This window comes from Sinocyclocheilus rhinocerous, unplaced genomic scaffold (assembly GCF_001515625.1).
Source record: "Sinocyclocheilus rhinocerous isolate Xijiao unplaced genomic scaffold, SAMN03320098_v1.1 scaffold760, whole genome shotgun sequence".
NCBI lineage: Eukaryota > Metazoa > Chordata > Actinopteri > Cypriniformes > Cyprinidae > Sinocyclocheilus > Sinocyclocheilus rhinocerous.
Genome location: NW_015667422.1, coordinates 414,602 through 430,941, shown reverse-complemented (window position 1 = coordinate 430,941; position 16,340 = coordinate 414,602). Strand labels below are relative to the sequence as shown.

At 37.6% G+C, this 16,340-nt stretch overlaps 2 protein-coding genes across 2 annotated transcripts in view; both read right to left on the bottom strand.

The window, feature by feature from the left end:
- The window catches only part of LOC107733931 (stereocilin), an 18,159-nt gene extending 8,951 nt beyond the window's left edge, over window positions 1-9,208 (bottom strand). Inside the window, exons 1-16 of the mRNA XM_016545783.1 lie at window positions 8,861-9,208; window positions 8,009-8,033; window positions 7,414-7,909; window positions 5,740-6,621; window positions 5,567-5,629; window positions 4,691-4,816; window positions 4,070-4,236; window positions 3,802-3,988; window positions 3,605-3,720; window positions 3,398-3,530; window positions 3,135-3,317; window positions 2,466-2,504; window positions 2,221-2,391; window positions 1,946-2,095; window positions 1,399-1,457; window positions 1,065-1,188 (exon numbers count right to left, since the gene is read on the bottom strand). Of these exons, the coding sequence (XP_016401269.1) occupies window positions 1,065-1,188; window positions 1,399-1,457; window positions 1,946-2,095; window positions 2,221-2,391; window positions 2,466-2,504; window positions 3,135-3,317; window positions 3,398-3,530; window positions 3,605-3,720; window positions 3,802-3,988; window positions 4,070-4,236; window positions 4,691-4,816; window positions 5,567-5,629; window positions 5,740-6,621; window positions 7,414-7,909; window positions 8,009-8,033; window positions 8,861-9,110 (3,171 nt within the window). The 5' untranslated portion in view covers window positions 9,111-9,208. The remainder of the gene's footprint in view (window positions 1-1,064; window positions 1,189-1,398; window positions 1,458-1,945; window positions 2,096-2,220; window positions 2,392-2,465; window positions 2,505-3,134; window positions 3,318-3,397; window positions 3,531-3,604; window positions 3,721-3,801; window positions 3,989-4,069; window positions 4,237-4,690; window positions 4,817-5,566; window positions 5,630-5,739; window positions 6,622-7,413; window positions 7,910-8,008; window positions 8,034-8,860) is intronic.
- A 423-nt stretch (window positions 9,209-9,631) lies between these two features.
- Window positions 9,632-11,928, bottom strand: LOC107733930 (stereocilin-like). Its single transcript, XM_016545782.1, has 3 exons — window positions 11,385-11,928; window positions 10,866-11,010; window positions 9,632-10,773 (listed from the first exon to the last, which is right to left on the bottom strand). Exons 2-3 carry the CDS (start codon window positions 10,927-10,929, stop codon window positions 9,632-9,634), a joined length of 1,206 nt encoding a protein of 401 aa, XP_016401268.1. The 5' UTR covers window positions 10,930-11,010; window positions 11,385-11,928.
- Between the last annotated feature and the right edge of the window lie 4,412 nt (window positions 11,929-16,340).

Sequence of the window (16,340 nt, the reverse complement as noted above, 5' to 3'; positions counted from 1 at the left end):
ATAGACAGCAATGTAATTAACACGATCAAGGTCCAGAAACGTAGCAAGGAGATCGGTAAAATAATCCATGTGACATCAGGGGTTCAACCTTAATTTTATGAAGCTATGAGAATACTTTTTGTCCGCAAAGAAAACAAAAATAACGACTTTATTCAATTATTTCTTCTCTTCTGTGTCAGTCTCCGCCACCATTCATTCTGTCTATGGAGGGTCAGAAAGCTCTCGGATTTCATCAAAAATATCTTAAAGGGGTCATATGATGCTGCTAAAAAGAACATTATTTTGTGTATTTGGTGTAATGAAATGTGTTTATGCGGTTTAAAGTAAAAAAAACACATTATTTTCCACATACTGTACATTATTGTTTCTCCTCTACGGGGTCGAGAATGGCGGTCCCGGCGAAGGAGCGGTGAAGACGGTGAAAGCCGATCCGGCGATCCACAGCGTGCAGTTGATGTATTTCCTCAGCGACCAGCACGGATCAGCTCTAGGCATGACGAAGCGGATATCGTCTTCTTTTGGAAGACCAAACAAAGTAGTTTCGCTTTCACAACGAAGCACACAGCGTCTTCACGACATGGCTGCAGTGTCAACAATACTACAGCGAGAATAAAAGTTATGCTTTCTTTCTTTGCGTGAACATTTGGGTGGCGTTATGCAAATCTTCCCACATAGTGAGGTAGACATGTGGGGGCGTGTTCGAACGAGCCGTTTTAGGTAGGTGTGGCTGACTCTGAACTTTTATATAAAGAATATCTCTTTGGATTTGAGACTTTAGTCTTTGCAACTTTACAGATCTTCTTTATGCACCAAGAGCTTGTATCACTTCAAAGAGAAAGGAAAAATTGAAATCGCATCATATGACCCCTTTAATTTGTGTTGCGAAGGTGAAGGAAGGTCTTACGTGTTTGGAACGACATGAGGGTGAGTAATTAATGACAGAATTTTCAGTTTTGTGTGAACTATCCCTTTAATCAAAATATTATCATCTCTGCATTTTACATTTGGACAGCAAAGGCTTTTAATGGTAAGGTGTATATTGAAAAGATTTCTCATATTCTTACCAAACCAGGTCTAAGTCCTCCTGGCAACTTAGTGATGAACTGCAACAATTCGGAGAAGCCGGAGTCATTTGCCCAAAGCTTCAGCCAATCACAGCTCATGCCACCAGCAATACGACCTAAATCTCTTCAGTGAGAACGAAACATTTTCGTATGAATGTTATTCAATTTTAAAACAATACAAATATTAAAACAATGCATATTTGTGCTAGAGACCCAGACTATGATGCAACTAACTAAGACCAGCATGAATTTCCAAAGCAAAATATACTGTAGCTGATGAGGCTAGCCGACCAGTCAACAATCATAAAGTATAGAAATGCTAGATATCACTTACAGTAATGACACTCTTGTGATGTTTACGGTCCGCTGAATCATTTTGAACAGCATTTGAGCCTGTTGTGTCAAATACAACAAGTGAGTCTGAGAAACTGGATCGCCCTCAAGGTTGTATCTGATACACTTTTGGCTGAGACAAGGTCTCTTTAATGTGGGTGATTATTAATTCAAATTCCCTCGTGGAGGCTATTGTACCACGTTAAGATCAATTTGCTTGATGGCAGTTGAGGGACTCAGATTATTATTTTACTGAAAGGTTGCTTTGAAGCATGACACATAATCCACCAGAGAATTTGTGATTGGCTTTGTCTGGCAAGAGCAGTACAGGGCACTGAATGTAATGTACAGAGAGCTAGAGCTGAATATTCAGTGCTTCTATAGTTGCTTTAAAATGTCAATTTCTGAGTGAAAATATACATGTAATATTAAAAAGGCCTGATGTTCTTGGACAGTGTTAGCTGAAGACTTGTATGTTTTGTGCATGATATGCAACGCTAAGAAAAAGCAAGTTTCCAAAAACCAAAGGTACGAAATTAGGGTTGTACCTGTTGGTGAGACCATGGCATATGCTTATACAGAGATATGTGATGAAGGACTGTCTCTCCATCCAGATCTGACATTAATTTCTTCAAGGAGACGAATGGTAGAAGACACTGCAACTGCTGTGTTATATTTACAGACGTATGTTCCACAGCCTTCAAACAATCAGCATGTGTTATCATACACCAACAGACCAAACCAAATCTAATGCATAAACACAAATGGAAAATGGGGAAATGGTGACTGTTTTGTACAGAGCTCAAGCACTAGAAGTTCAAACCTGTTGGAGTGCAAAATGGACCATTGCTCGATGAGCAGGTTGCAGGTCAGCCAGCATTAAACTCCAACACAGACAATCAGGCGCAGACTCAGGAACAACCAGCTTTCTCAAGAAAGAAGGCCCCAGACCCAGAAACAATGGCTTCAATCTGCAGAGCGTGTTGGCACTGAACTAAACAGGATTGAGACTGTGAACACAAGACTCACTAAAGGTAAGCATCGTAATTGGACTGGTATACAGCTTACATTTGTTTCTTCTGCTATTTTGTTCAGTATCTGGAATGCCTGCATTAAAAGAAATAGAAAAGTAGAAAATTCAGAATTAAGAATTTGGCTTCTGTGCAGTTCATAGTTTGGAATTTGAATTGAATTGTTCACACCCCACAGAAAGTTTAATTGGATTGACAGGAAGAGGATCTATCAAAATCTATCTCTTCACACTCCTAAAAATAAAGGTACTTTATTGGCATCTGTGGTTCCATGAAGAACCTTTAACATCCATCGAACTCTTCCATTCCACAAACGGTTCTTCACTCTTAAAAATAAAGGTTCCAAAAGGGGGTTTTCGCAGTGATACCATAGAAGAACCATTTTTGGTTCCCCAAAGAACCTGTCAGCAAACAGTTCCTAAAAAAAAAACCATGAAGAACATCTTTGTCCAATGGAAAAGATCCATGGATGATTCTTCAGGGGACCACAGATGCCAATAAAGAACCTTTATTTTTAAGAGTGTTCATGGTACAAAAAAGGTTCTTCAAATTGTTAAAAAGTTCTTCACATGAACTTTTTCATGAAAGGTTCTTTGGGGAACCAAAAACGGTACTTTATTGGCATGACTATGAAAAAAAACACCTTTTGGAGTCAATTAATCAATCATTCTTTCAACCATTCAAGCTTTTATTCCACTGTGCATACCTGTGCAGGTGGGAAAGTTGGCACACCCGGCAGAGTTACCAGATGCAACAACTCATTTGAGGACAGCGGCTCCAAAAATGAAGCGCCCATTTGTGGCAGCATTCCATGTAACGAGGCCATTGCCGAAGCTGATAAGATACTGGCATTTAAGGATTTAAGGGCCGTCCCAAGCCAATGCGACAGCTGCAGATAAAAGAACTCTTCATGAATAACACTTGAAACATTATTACACGATGCACAATATCCAGAAAATCAAGGCTCACTCTGCCACTTCCACTGACGTGTCCCTCTGATACACATTGTGCCAGCTGCTGCCACAGGACTGGTGAGAGATTTGATGAAGACAATAGCTGTTGTAAGTCCTCTGAGTTCAGGTAACATATGAGAGCTCCTAACCTGTTGTGAGAAGCATGGTGTCTTTTATTGTATTGTTTATAAATTAAAAAATGTCAAATGATTTGAATTTGTACCTCATTATGTTGTTACTTGTCAGGTTCTTCCCCCTGCCAAATACAGTACGAAGTACATGGCACCCCCTCGTGGCATCCAGACTGCTGTTCCCCAGCATCTCCATTAAGGGTGTGAGCTGTAGGTCAAACAATCAGGCGTTACTTTACGATATGGGAAAAAATAAAAAAGCAGGATCCCCTGATGGAGACATACTCACTTGTTGAGATGTGAGCTGCTGAAAGTGACTGACTGGGAGATGTGGAAGTAGAGGCAGAATGGAGCTGAGGAAGTAAGGAGGCCATGAAGGCACATCTCCAGCTACACTGGACTGCAACAGGCGTTTTACGAAGGCTTGTTTTTGTGGAGACTTCATCTCAGAGCTGTGATCACTAATGGCCATTAGTCTGAAGCGAGTGAACATAATAATTGAATTGGGAGGACACTGGGCTAAATCATAAAATATAGTATCGATATGATCCACTTACACACTTTCATTGACCATGAGAGAGGCAGGGAAGGTCATAATGTCTGCGACAGACATGTATGGTATAAACTGGGAGAGGTCGATGAAAAGCTCTGGTGTGACATGTGGAAACTTGTGAATGAAAGCAGCTGTCATGGTTTCCATGGCCTCTTGTTCCTTCGGAGAGACCTGTGAATGACACCAGTTAAACATGCATATGTGCTTCTAAGTAAGGATGTATTATATATCAGTACTGTATTGATTACTGGATGACATTAAACCAATCATAAAATATAGTATCGATATGATCCACTTACACACTTTCATTGACCATGAGAGAGGCAGGGAAGGTCATAATGTCTGCGACAGACATGTATGGTATAAACTGGGAGAGGTCGATGAAAAGCTCTGGTGTGACATGTGGAAACTTGTGAATGAAAGCAGCTGTCATGGTTTCCATGGCCTCTAGTTCCTTTGGAAAGACCTGTGAATGACACCAGTTAAACATGCATATGTGCTTCTAAGTAGGGATGTATTATATATCAGTACTGTATTGATTACTGGATGACATTAAACCGTTTTTCATTTATCGGTATCAGTCAGCATTGTATATTCGATATACAAGCATTGTTTTTTTATTTACCTGTATAGTTTCCACTTGAAGTTGATCCCAACTCTGATGAACATGGGAAAGGAATCTTTTCACAGCATCTTTTTCCGCTGACAAAACTACACTGCGAATACTCTCTCTAGGCATCTGTAGGTATTCCTTGGAGTGTATAAATGTCAGAATTAGAAATTGACAAATGCGTACTGACAAAATAGTGCAGTTTTGCGAGGAATGCCTGTGAGTGAAAGGGCTTAACTCATCAACTTTTTGCCTACTAACTTCAAGAAACTACAGTATGGAAAGTGATACGATCTATATTTTATATGTTGGGATTCTGGGTTTAACTCAAGGGTTTTCAAACAAGATGCAAGATGGTGCTAAAGTAAAATAATGGCTAAAAATATATATATAATCATAATAATAATGATAATGATAATTGTAATAACTATAAAAATATAAATAGCTTCCATATCATATTTTGGCACAATGATAATTTTACAATCATGTCATCTTTATAATATCACACTTTATACACTTTTAAAAATAAAGATTCCAAAAGAGAATTTTCACAGCATATGCCATAGAACAACAATGTTTGGCTTTCATAAAGAGTCTTTCAGTGAACACTTCTTAAAAGAACCATTTTTTTCTTAGTGTGAAGAACATTTTAATAATCTTAAGAACCTTAATCCACTATAAATAACGTTTTGTGCAATGGAAAGGTTCCATTGAAGTTAAAGGTTCTTTATAGAACCAGGAATGCCAATAAAGAACCTTTATTTTTAATTGAGTATTTTAAAAATAGTATCCCCTGCAAAGGGATATTTAGGGCTCCTTGGCATCAAAAAGTTTGAAAACCCCTGGGTTTAACTGACTAGATTATTTGCCATCAGTGAGAATAAGTTATACCTGCATTAAAAATCTTAAAGCAGAGGAGTTGCCCTCTCTCTGAATGAGATCCCACAGGACAGGCTGCTGGGGAGAAAAGCCTTTGAAACTGAATGCATCGAACTGAATGCATGGTAACATAACAATAAAATACTAACATGAAAAACGATGCAACTTTTAAATGCATGACATACACTGAAACAGCTTAAAAGATCCTCTTTTAAAGTTGAGTTTTGCTCTCTCTTCAGGAAGACGGCAACAGTGTGAAGGACACTTATTGATGCATCGGGCCGTAGAGTAGCCCAGAAGGAAGCATTGTCCTGGAGGCTGCACAGAAGAATGGCCTGACCCAGGCTCTGACGCACCTCTCGTTCTCCGTCCATACCCGCTGAGAGCCCCACCACAAAGTCCAACACTCGAAGCACGTAGCTCACCGTTGCTAACCAACCCGTGCGTTCATCCACTGCTCCATCACATAGAGTGATCTTATAAATGCCGTCTTGTAGAATGGGCAAGGGGTTCACACAAAGTTGAGAGGTGTTGAAGTCATACGGCGCTGGCAGCATGTCAAACAGCTTCTGGAGGACACACTTGGTGCCCTGCTTCTCTTCAGAGTTCAAACAGTAGTCTAAGAGTGAAGGTTGCTTTTGAACCAGTGTGAGGTACAGTGTGGCATTTTTGCAAATATAGTTCTTCAAACCTGCTTTACTGCTGCAAATCTCAAGGGTGGTGGTGTTCATAAAATGTTCTTCCTTCCAGTTCAAGTAATCACAGTTCTCTTTGGGGACCCCATGAGAGTGATTAGGGATAACTTTGGAGCAGTACTCTGCCGCCCAGCTCCCATCTTGGAGTATCTGAGATGACTCATTTCCACACAAAGACGCAATAAGGGCTGTGTTATTGGGCAGAAAACACCTTCTAAAATCCTTGGCGTTTAGAGTTTTGCTGCTTAGCAGTGCTAAGCAATCCTCGGTGGCATCTGGAGGAGATCCCCCAGAAACATCTTTGGAGAGTTGAAGACAGAGGTCATCAATACTTGACTGGATGAGGTACTGGTAATCCTTTGTAGCTTCTGCCTGAGAAAAATTTTGCAGCAAGGTGATTGCTAATACAGAAAACTTTAAAGCAATAGTTCACTCAAAAATGAAAATGCTGTCATCGTTTACTCACCCTCCTCAATCCAAACCACAAGACTTTGGTTAATCTTTGAAACAAAAATTAGGATATGTTTTATGAAACCTAAGAGGTTTGAAAGTCCAGGTAACTAAAACTTAGAAGTTCCAAAAAGTTCATAAAGGAGTTCATTAATAAATCCATATGATTGAGCGCCATGAGCGGTTAATCTTGTGAAGAGATACAATCATTTTATATGATTACCAGATTTAATTTAGCTTTAATTCACATATAAACACACATATATAGAGCGCATCACATATGGTAAATATGGAAGGTTGTGCGTGCATCATGCATTAGAAACAAATTCAGATTTTTTTCTGATTCTGAAAAAATTGGTTCGCATGCATTGTGCACATATATTTGAGCTTCCATGTTTACCATACATAATGTGCTCTATGTATGTGTGTCTATGTATAAATAAATGCCTAAATTAAATATTTTCATCTTGAATTACACAATGTTTTTATGGATGCATTTTAAAATGCCTGAAATAGATTTTTGGATCTTTTAAGTTTTGGTTACCTGGACTTTCAAAGGAGAGATAGAAACCTATTTAACCTTCATTAAAAAATATCTTAATTTGTGTTTTGAAGATTAACCAAAGTCTTGGGTTTGGTGAGTGAATATACATTTTTGGTTGAACTAACCCTTTATTCATAGACACTAAACTAAAACTAAAAGTAACTGTGTACCTGATGTGCATGCTGCAGCCAGAATGTAGAGTTGGCACACACTGTTTTGTTAAACTCGTGAGCGAAGAATTCACTGCAAACATGAACCCAAAGAAAATCTTCCTCTGCTGCTGAGAGGTACCAAGCAGCATCGGAGCAAGTCACATGCAGGTCTACCCCAAAATGGTTGACTTCTGGGTCCTGTGAGCCATTCTCTCCATCGAAAAGATTACAGTAGAGGAAGACAGTAAAATTCGAGACTCCAGTGAGACCAGGGATAGAGGCATTACAGGCAGCTTCCAGAATCTCTGCTGACGGTGAGGGGTCTGAATCACTCTGCTCGTGGACTTTTGGCTGGGACTGGTGAAGTTTAGGTCTTCTGGATGAGTGCTGAGCTTTCAAAGTCTTTGTTTCCTCCTCTGGAGAGGGGCAGGTCATCAAAGACAGCCTGCTAGGTAAACCATCTGACCTGAAACCCATCGCTTGAGCGTTCCATGTCAAGTTATGTCTAATTCCCCTGTACAAAGAGGACAACAAAACTGTTCATATACAATAATCTTTACTATGCACTTATAGTTTAATAATTCAAAGTCTCGCTAATTCTCATGACACTTACCACAATATTAACTGCCTGAGGTCACCTTTACAAAGAAACAAAAGTGAATGGAAAAGTTCTGGGTGAATAGTTATATACAAATCACAGAGGATAGCAAAGCACTGTTGATTAATTGAGGAAAATGGAGAGCCGGCCACAGTATTATACAATTGGCTTTGATGTAACAGCATAGCTGTGCACATAATACCAGTGGTATACAGTTACCGACATAAAAGAAACAGGAGATTATCCAGGCTATAGGATTTAGATTAACAAAGATCTGGTTAATGACCAGCAATGCCATTGGGATTTCAGTCAGGGTTATGCGCCATTCAGAATTGAATTGAAGATGCCTTTTAAAATCACATGTAATTTTTTCATTTGAAATTAAGTAGAAAATATGATGCAGAACAGCAATTCAAATGGGAATGAAGTAGAATTAAAAGGAAATTAAAAGATGGCTGTACTTTTGAACTAGATAAGCAAAGTCTCTGAAGTTCGAACTTTGAAGTCTTATATGCCTTACAGACAGAAGATGGATGGATGGATGGATGGATGGATGGACGGACGGAAACAACAAAATGACAGACAGATAGAACAGTAGAACAACAGATACAGTAGATAGATAGATAGATAGATAGATAGATAGATAGATAGATAGATAGATGGATAGACAGATAGATAGATAGATAGATAGATAGATAGATGATAGATTTTTTATTTAACAGAATGCATTACTTGTGGTGAACTTCTTTGAATTGCAATTCAGTTCATTTGTTTTCCTGATGTTCCAATTGAAATTAATGTTACAGGTAAAGTATTATATGCGTTATGGAGGTTAGAGTCTGTTTAAAGTAGCAGTACTCTACTTGCCTACAGAACATCTTCCATGGTGACTGTACTGTGGTTCGCCCACCATACTGCTTACATCATCCAGCAGTGCCTTGGTCATATGTGACACTTTTCTTCTCAGATTACCATACACGCTGCGGCCAACATTGTGCAGAAATCCATGTCTGAGGTTATCCAAGCCCTGCAGGAGGGCAGGATTACGCTCCGCGAACTGTACTGCCCTTTCTCCTGCGCTTGACCTCGACAAAGCCTGAAGAAGCAGAGACTGCATAGAAGCAAGGCTCTCTGAATCAGTGCCAGACTGGTTCAACAATAGCTGCTCCTCAGGAAGCACCTCAGGTGGCACGAGGAAGGGTTTGAAACGTCCTGTAGAGAAGATAGATAGATAGATAGATAGATAGATAGATAGAACAACGGATGGATGGATGGATGGAACAACAGAATGACAGACAGATAGAACAGTAGAACAACAGATAGATAGATAGAACAACGGATGGATGGATGGAACAACAGAATGACTGACAGATAGAACAGTAGAACAACAGATGATAGATAGATAGATAGACAGATAGATAGATAGATAGATAGATAGATGGATAGACAGATAGATAGATAGATAGATAGATATATAGATGATAGATTTTTTATTTAACAGAATGCATTACTTGTGGTGAACTTCTTTGAATTGCAATTCAGTAAATTTGTTTTCCTGATGTTCCAATTGAAATGAATGTTACAGGTAAAGTATTATATGCGTTATGGAGGTTAGAGTCTGTTTAAAGTAGCAGTACTCTACTTGCCTACAGAACATCTTCCATGGTGACTGTACTGTGGTTCGCCCACCATACTGCTTACATCATCCAGCAGTGCCTTGGTCATATGTGACACTTTTCTTCTCAGATTACCATACACACTGCGGCCGACATTGTGCAGAAATCCATGTCTGAGGTTATCCAAGCCCTGCAGGAGGGCAGGATTACGCTCCGCGAACTGTACTGCCCTTTCTCCTGCGCTTGACCTCGACAAAGCCTGAAGAAGCAGAGACTGCATAGAAGCAAGGCTCTCTGAATCAGTGCCAGACTGGTTCAACAATAGCTGCTCCTCAGGAAGCACCTCAGGTGGCACGAGGAAGGGTTTGAAACGTCCTGTAGAGAGTGTGGCATCCCTTTGATTGCTTTCTACACTCACGGGGTGTAGACTGACCATGGGTTTCCAGTTCCTGGTTTCCATAAAGCTAATGAGCTGCTCAAGCCAGCTCAGGTTGAAGGCACAATCATTTCGTCCATTCAGGACACAGATGAAACCCTGGAGACCGGCGACGGCCTGGCCGTACGTCCCACTGACCAGAGCTTGAAGAACAGTTTCGAGCAAAGCGCTGATAGTCTTCCAGTTCTGAGAAATGAAAGTCAAGATGGGTTTTTGGGGCTGGCGTTCAGTGAGGGTCAAAATGCTTTGCACCAAACCCAGAAGTCCATCCCAATGTGGGCTGCCCCTGAGTGACAGAAACAAATCCTGAAGCCTGAAAGTGGGTCGCGGAGGACTCTTCCCGTCCCATAATCCGAGCGACGTTTCCCTTCCCATCTGAAGAAGAGAGTAGAGCAGGTTCTCCCAAAACTGGTCATCACCAAACGGTTGCTGCCGATCATCTAACTCTGCGTTCATCTCTTGCAGGTACATGGAGATGTTATACAGGAATCCTGAGAGCCTGTTTCTATCGAAGGCTTTGTTTAAAGATGGGAGACTCTTGCTTTTCCTTGGCAGGACACCTAGAGACTTGAGGCCTCCCATAATGCTCCTCACTATGGAATGAATTTGTTGATCTTTCTGTCTTTCTGCTGGTGGTTGTGCTCTGTGTGGGTTCCATCTTCCACCGTTCCTCCAGATCTCAACAAGCTCTTTCAAAATCGCCTCCTTCTGGTCCTCTTTTTTGCTGGCTAACATGAGAAAAACACTGATAGAAGTTAGAGTGTGAAACAAATTGAGTCATTGTACAAACAAAGAACAGGAACAGCCAGTATTGTCTTACCTCCAGCAATGGCAGATACTTGTTCCAGTATGAGCAAAATCACTACAATTCCCAACTTGCCCATCCTAAGTTCCTTTGCCTCAAGATAGAATGGACAAAGTCATATTGTTGTCTTTGTTAGAGTGCATTTGTGTTCCTTTAGGAGCTGACGGAGACATTCAGGGAGTAAAGTGTCACACTGTGGAGTGCACATGAAATCTTAATGACTATCCAACGCCACTTGGCTAAACTTTCACAAAGAAAAGTTTGCCACTTTCTAAACTAAACAATAGGGGTTATGAAAATACATTACATACAAAAATTCACAGGTTTTTCTTTAAAAAAAATACATTTAATTGCTACAACTAAATTTAGATATTTCATGCATTCATAAAAAAAACTATTGCTACAAATTACACTTTAAAAATATTTATTTTTTGCAAAATTTACATATATGCATCTTGTCTTAAAAAAACAAAACATAAAATCCAGACATTTGTAATATACTAATAGAAATTAAAGGATTTTTTTAGTACTTACAAGCAGTTGTATCCATTTAATCCTGTCAGTATCTGTGAAAATAGGATTGTGCGTAAGTGTGAGCAAATTATTTCTCCGTCCTACTCTCTACATCCTCCTCTCTCAGAATTTGTCACTTTTTGATCCGCTCCCCCTCCCAGTCTTTCAGATTCAATTGGATCCTCAAAAGCCACAGCTTCATGTTTCAGCGGCATCGTCCCGTCATGTGCCAGCTGACTGTGTGCTGGAGTGAGAGGCCAGAGGCTCAGGGATGTAATATGAGAAAAGAGAAAGGCCAAGGAACTTTAAGAGGGTATACTCTTGTATCACAAGGCAATTTCATAGTAATTAAGATTAAAGGAGTTACAAAGGTAGGTCATTACTTTCGACTGAGGATAAAAAAGGGCACAGTTGATACACAATAGATAATGCACTTGTACATAACGCTGCATAATAAACAATCCAAAATGTATATAACCCAATCTTCATGGTGATAATGACAATTACTTATAGTGTTTTTTTTTTTTATTATTTGCATACTACTGTATATGAAAATATATAATATCATAGTATTTATTAATATTTTGAATCTTTCATTTTTATTTCATTCATTTTCATTTTAGCTTAAATCATACTCATTGTTATGTGCTTTTGTCATTTCTATTTGTTATTTTGTGTTTCTATTTAGCTTTAATTTATTATTATTTCAGTTTTAGTACAACTTATTTAACTTCAATTAATTGCCATGGCAACATATCTAATTTTCAGTTATTTAAATTTTTTATCAAATATTTCAGCTTTATAATAACACTTACCACCAGTGTTATTTTAGTATTTTTTATATACCATTACAGTATTTATTAGCTTTTTTTTAATTATTAGTTTTCATTTTATTTGAACTTTTAATTATTTTGTTAGCTGCTTTTGTCGTTTTTATTAGTTTTTTTCTATTTCTACTTAGCTTTTTAATTAATTTCAATTTTAGTTTAAATATTTCAACTTAAACTTATTTTAATTTATATAGTTGCCAAAGCAACCTTTCTAATTTCGTTTAAGTTTTTTATTTAATATTTTTTATTCATATAATATTTTTATTTAACAACACTTACCGACCAGTGTTATTTTAGTATTATTTATATAGCCTACTATTGTAGTACTTTTTATTGTTTTGAATTATTTATATTAATTTTAGTTCAGGTTTTTGTACATTTGTTATGTGCTTTTGTCATTTTTATTAGGTATTTGTTTTAAATTTCTACTTTTTATATCAGTTTAGGTAATTTTAGTACTTCAGCTTAAACTTATTTTAATTCATTTAGTTGCCAAAGCAACAAGTTTTTCATCTAATTTTTATATTTATTTCAATCAAACAAAAAAGTCAACATTTTCCCCCCTCAAAAGCTTACATAAAGCACTTAATCAGAATGTAATCATGATGAGCCCTATTTTATTCTTCAATCTGATATCTCATGAGGTAATTTTCACCTGTGCCAACACTGACATAAAACGGTACCCTTGTCCTGGCGGGTATTGTTTTACTTATGTGGCAGCCAGCAGGTCGCCTACAGCTGTCATAAAACAAAAGTGCCCCTAAGCCACCGTCAGCACACAATCAGGCCCTTCACTGATGTTCAAAATCATCTCGCTCTTGTCTAAAGCCTGTCTACAGCAGCTGAAACCCGAGTGGATTGAGTGAAAGGCCTAGCACAGCCTCCATACAAGCCTTCTGATTCTGTGTTGCTGTCGCCTGCAGAGGAACAATAACTTCCTCTTGTATTATTGATGCCTGAGGGAGCGGCGTTCACTCAGCAGCATGGAGCTCAGTTGGCTGCAGGAATATTAAATGAGAAACTTTACTCCTCACGACTAACTCCACTCAAATCGCACAGCAGTGAGCTTGTTTGTTTGCTCTGACGTGCATATGACTAAACGATGCACGAAAATATAGCGAAGGACAAAAAATCGAATAGGTGCTGTCTGACTGGATGACTGTGCATTGTATATGAAAACAGTCAAAGGAGCTCATAGATCCAAACTCCAGATATGAGCCTTAGCTTAAGTCTGTCTTAACTTATTAAGGCATGTTAGAACAACTAGAGTTCCAAAGCATCTGGTCCAGTGTATCAAGTAACCCACATACATGATAGACTCTTAGATACTTCTAAGATTCTTATTCCCTTCAAATTAACGTGTTGTCAGACATGCATACTAAAAAGTGTTGTATTTACTCACCAAACATTTTTAGGCCCTTATTGTCACACCTCTGAATCATTCTTCTCCATCTGGTTGGGACAATTAATTTCTGCGTACCTAAAATAATGCAATGAAAAATCCTGTTCTAAGAGCCATTTGTTCCAGTGGGAAAAAGACTATCTACATGTAGCCTATATATAGTAGACCTACTTAAGTTCCATACGTTTTGTTTGTAAGGTTTCAAGCACATTGTCAAATTTTGACATTCAGACAGCGATCAAGAAAATGCATAAATTATATTACAAAACAATATGACAAACGCAAGATTGTATTAGGCCTCAATAATGGTCTTATCTCTTGTATCAAGACTGTTAATACAAAACGTAAGAATTCAAAGAATTACCACAAATAACTTCTTTAACTAACCTCTTGTCTTGACTTAATCCACAAAGTTAGGATGTTTAATGAATTTATTGGGTTGCTGCAATTATTAAGCAGGGCAACATAACACTGGTTATTTAATGCTACAAATATTTATCATCTAGCAAGTAAATTCTATTGTGACAGTTAATGTAATTAAACTAAAACATCTCACGCACTTTACATTCAAAAACGAAAGGTGTTTGCTACTTAAGTTAACATATTTACCAGTGTAAAGCATTGACAAAGCAATCATATGAGCTGAATAGTTTACAATCAGACCCCTGTTAATTAATATCTAAGAAATTTAAGTAAATTCAATGGGCAGCGCAAATGTTTTGACTGAACAGTTTGGACTCATGATCATATAAAACATTTGATGAGATTTCACAGTAAAATGAGAAAAAAAAATGTGGTAACTAGCATTGTGTATGTTCCCTAATCATATTAATATGTGATTATGCAACATATTAAAGCAATATAAATATATTTGCATTTCAAACTAGTGGAAGCAGCATGCAGTTTTAGTTGTAGTGTTTCTGTGCATTTATTTGAAAGAAAACTAACAAATGGCATGTTACTGTTTCAAGAACTTAAAGGCCTTTACTAAACACTAGCACTAAATCCTCTGGAAGTTAATGTTTAAGTACAATAAGTGGCTTCACTGGCATTCGTTTAGTTTGCTTTCTGTTTTAACATGCTCTGTCTGGGGAAGTAAAAAGATCTGAAACATGGTTCAGACTTAGCTTGAACTTGCAATACCACATTTAGCCTCTAGATGTCAGATTTCTGCACAGAATGTCGGTAAAGTATTGACTGTTCGAAATTGCATACTACTAGTACTGTTTTTGCAGTGTATAGTATCCTGCAGTATGTGAATTCTCAGTATGCATAGAATTCCTAGATGAGCTGCTAATTTTGTCAAAATGTGCAGCATGCAATCAGAGCACTCTGCTTGAGAAACTGTATCCCACAATGCAGTGTGCTCAGCCTTCCTTTACCAGTGTAATGCACCTGTAATATTACTATCTCTCTAGGCTCACTAGTTAATCAAACTGCCTATAAAATTAAAGCATTTATATACAAAACTGTATTTTATATTCCAGATGATAACTGGACACCACTTATTGAATTATGCATGCAATATAATGAGGTCATCTCACTACAGTTTGCAGCATAAGAAATGAGTATGGTTGCATAATGCATACTGGGAATAGAGAATGGAAATGAGAATAACTGACAGTATTGTTCTACAGGAGATTTTTGCTGATCTTTATTTTGTATATTATTTACATATTTGGTCTATTATTATCTGGATTTATCTGGAAACAGTACTAGTAGTATGCAATTTCAAACAGTCAATATCTAATTTTCTCATGAGAGTTGCTGCTTTTCTTTAGCTGTCTGATAGATTATATCTTAAAATTCATAAGACAAGGAGAAGATATTTGACAGAAGCAGCATTATAATTGTTAACCAAAACTAAAAACATTTAACAGATGATATAAATGTTAACTGAAATGAAAATGTTAACTTAAAACTTATAATAAAACTAATTAAACTTTTATAAAATAAAAAAAAAAAAGGAAATAAAAGAGTTATCGAATAAGCTTGTTCTAAACTCCTGAAACATTGTTGTTTCATATTTTAGAGCAGTCACTGCAATTTATGAAAGAACTCAATTAAATCTGTATGTGGGAGTATGTGTGGAAAAAATCATATGTAACCCCCTTTGTAATCCTTAACATTTTCATAAGTAACTGTAATTTAATTACACATTTTTTCTTAGTAACTGTAACTGATTACAATTACTTTTATTTTGTAATTAAATTACGTAATTCTGTTACATGTAACTAGTTACTCCCCAACACTGACTGTAATTATGAACTAGATGAGTAAAGTTTGAGAACAAATTTTGAAGTTGGCTTGAGAAAGCCTAGCCTGAAAGTTTGAAGCAGCTGTAAAAGCTTGAAGGTTGAAAGTTTAGATTTGAGACATGTTGCTAGCATCATTTTAGCTTGGTTAGCATGTTGCTAGCATTTTTTAACACAATTTGTATGTTGTTAGCATGTTTTAATACAAGTTGCATGTTGTTATCATGTTGCTAGCTTGATTTGCATGTTGCTAGCATGATTTTAGAATTATTAGCATGTCTTTTAAAGCAATAAGCCCCAAGAAGCCGTGGTTTACATTGAATTTATAACAGCTAAGGGGCGTTGTTCGGCACGACGCGAAGCTGTTATAAATTCACTGTAAACCACGGCTTCACGGGGCATATTGCTTTTATAAAACGGTTATTCCATATACGTAGTTAGGTTTCACAAAATAAAACAGAGCAAATAAAGTGTAATGATATTAATAAAA

Bases quoted from the DNA above. Each gene is read 5' to 3' on its own strand.
- LOC107733930 (XM_016545782.1), bottom strand. From the start codon at position 10,929: ATGGGCAAGTTGGGAATTGTAGTGATTTTGCTCATACTGGAACAAGTA. The intron at 10,774-10,865 runs GTAAGACAATAC...TTCTCATGTTAG, and splicing joins AGTATCTGCCATTGCTGGAG to CCAGCAAAAAAGAGGACCAG.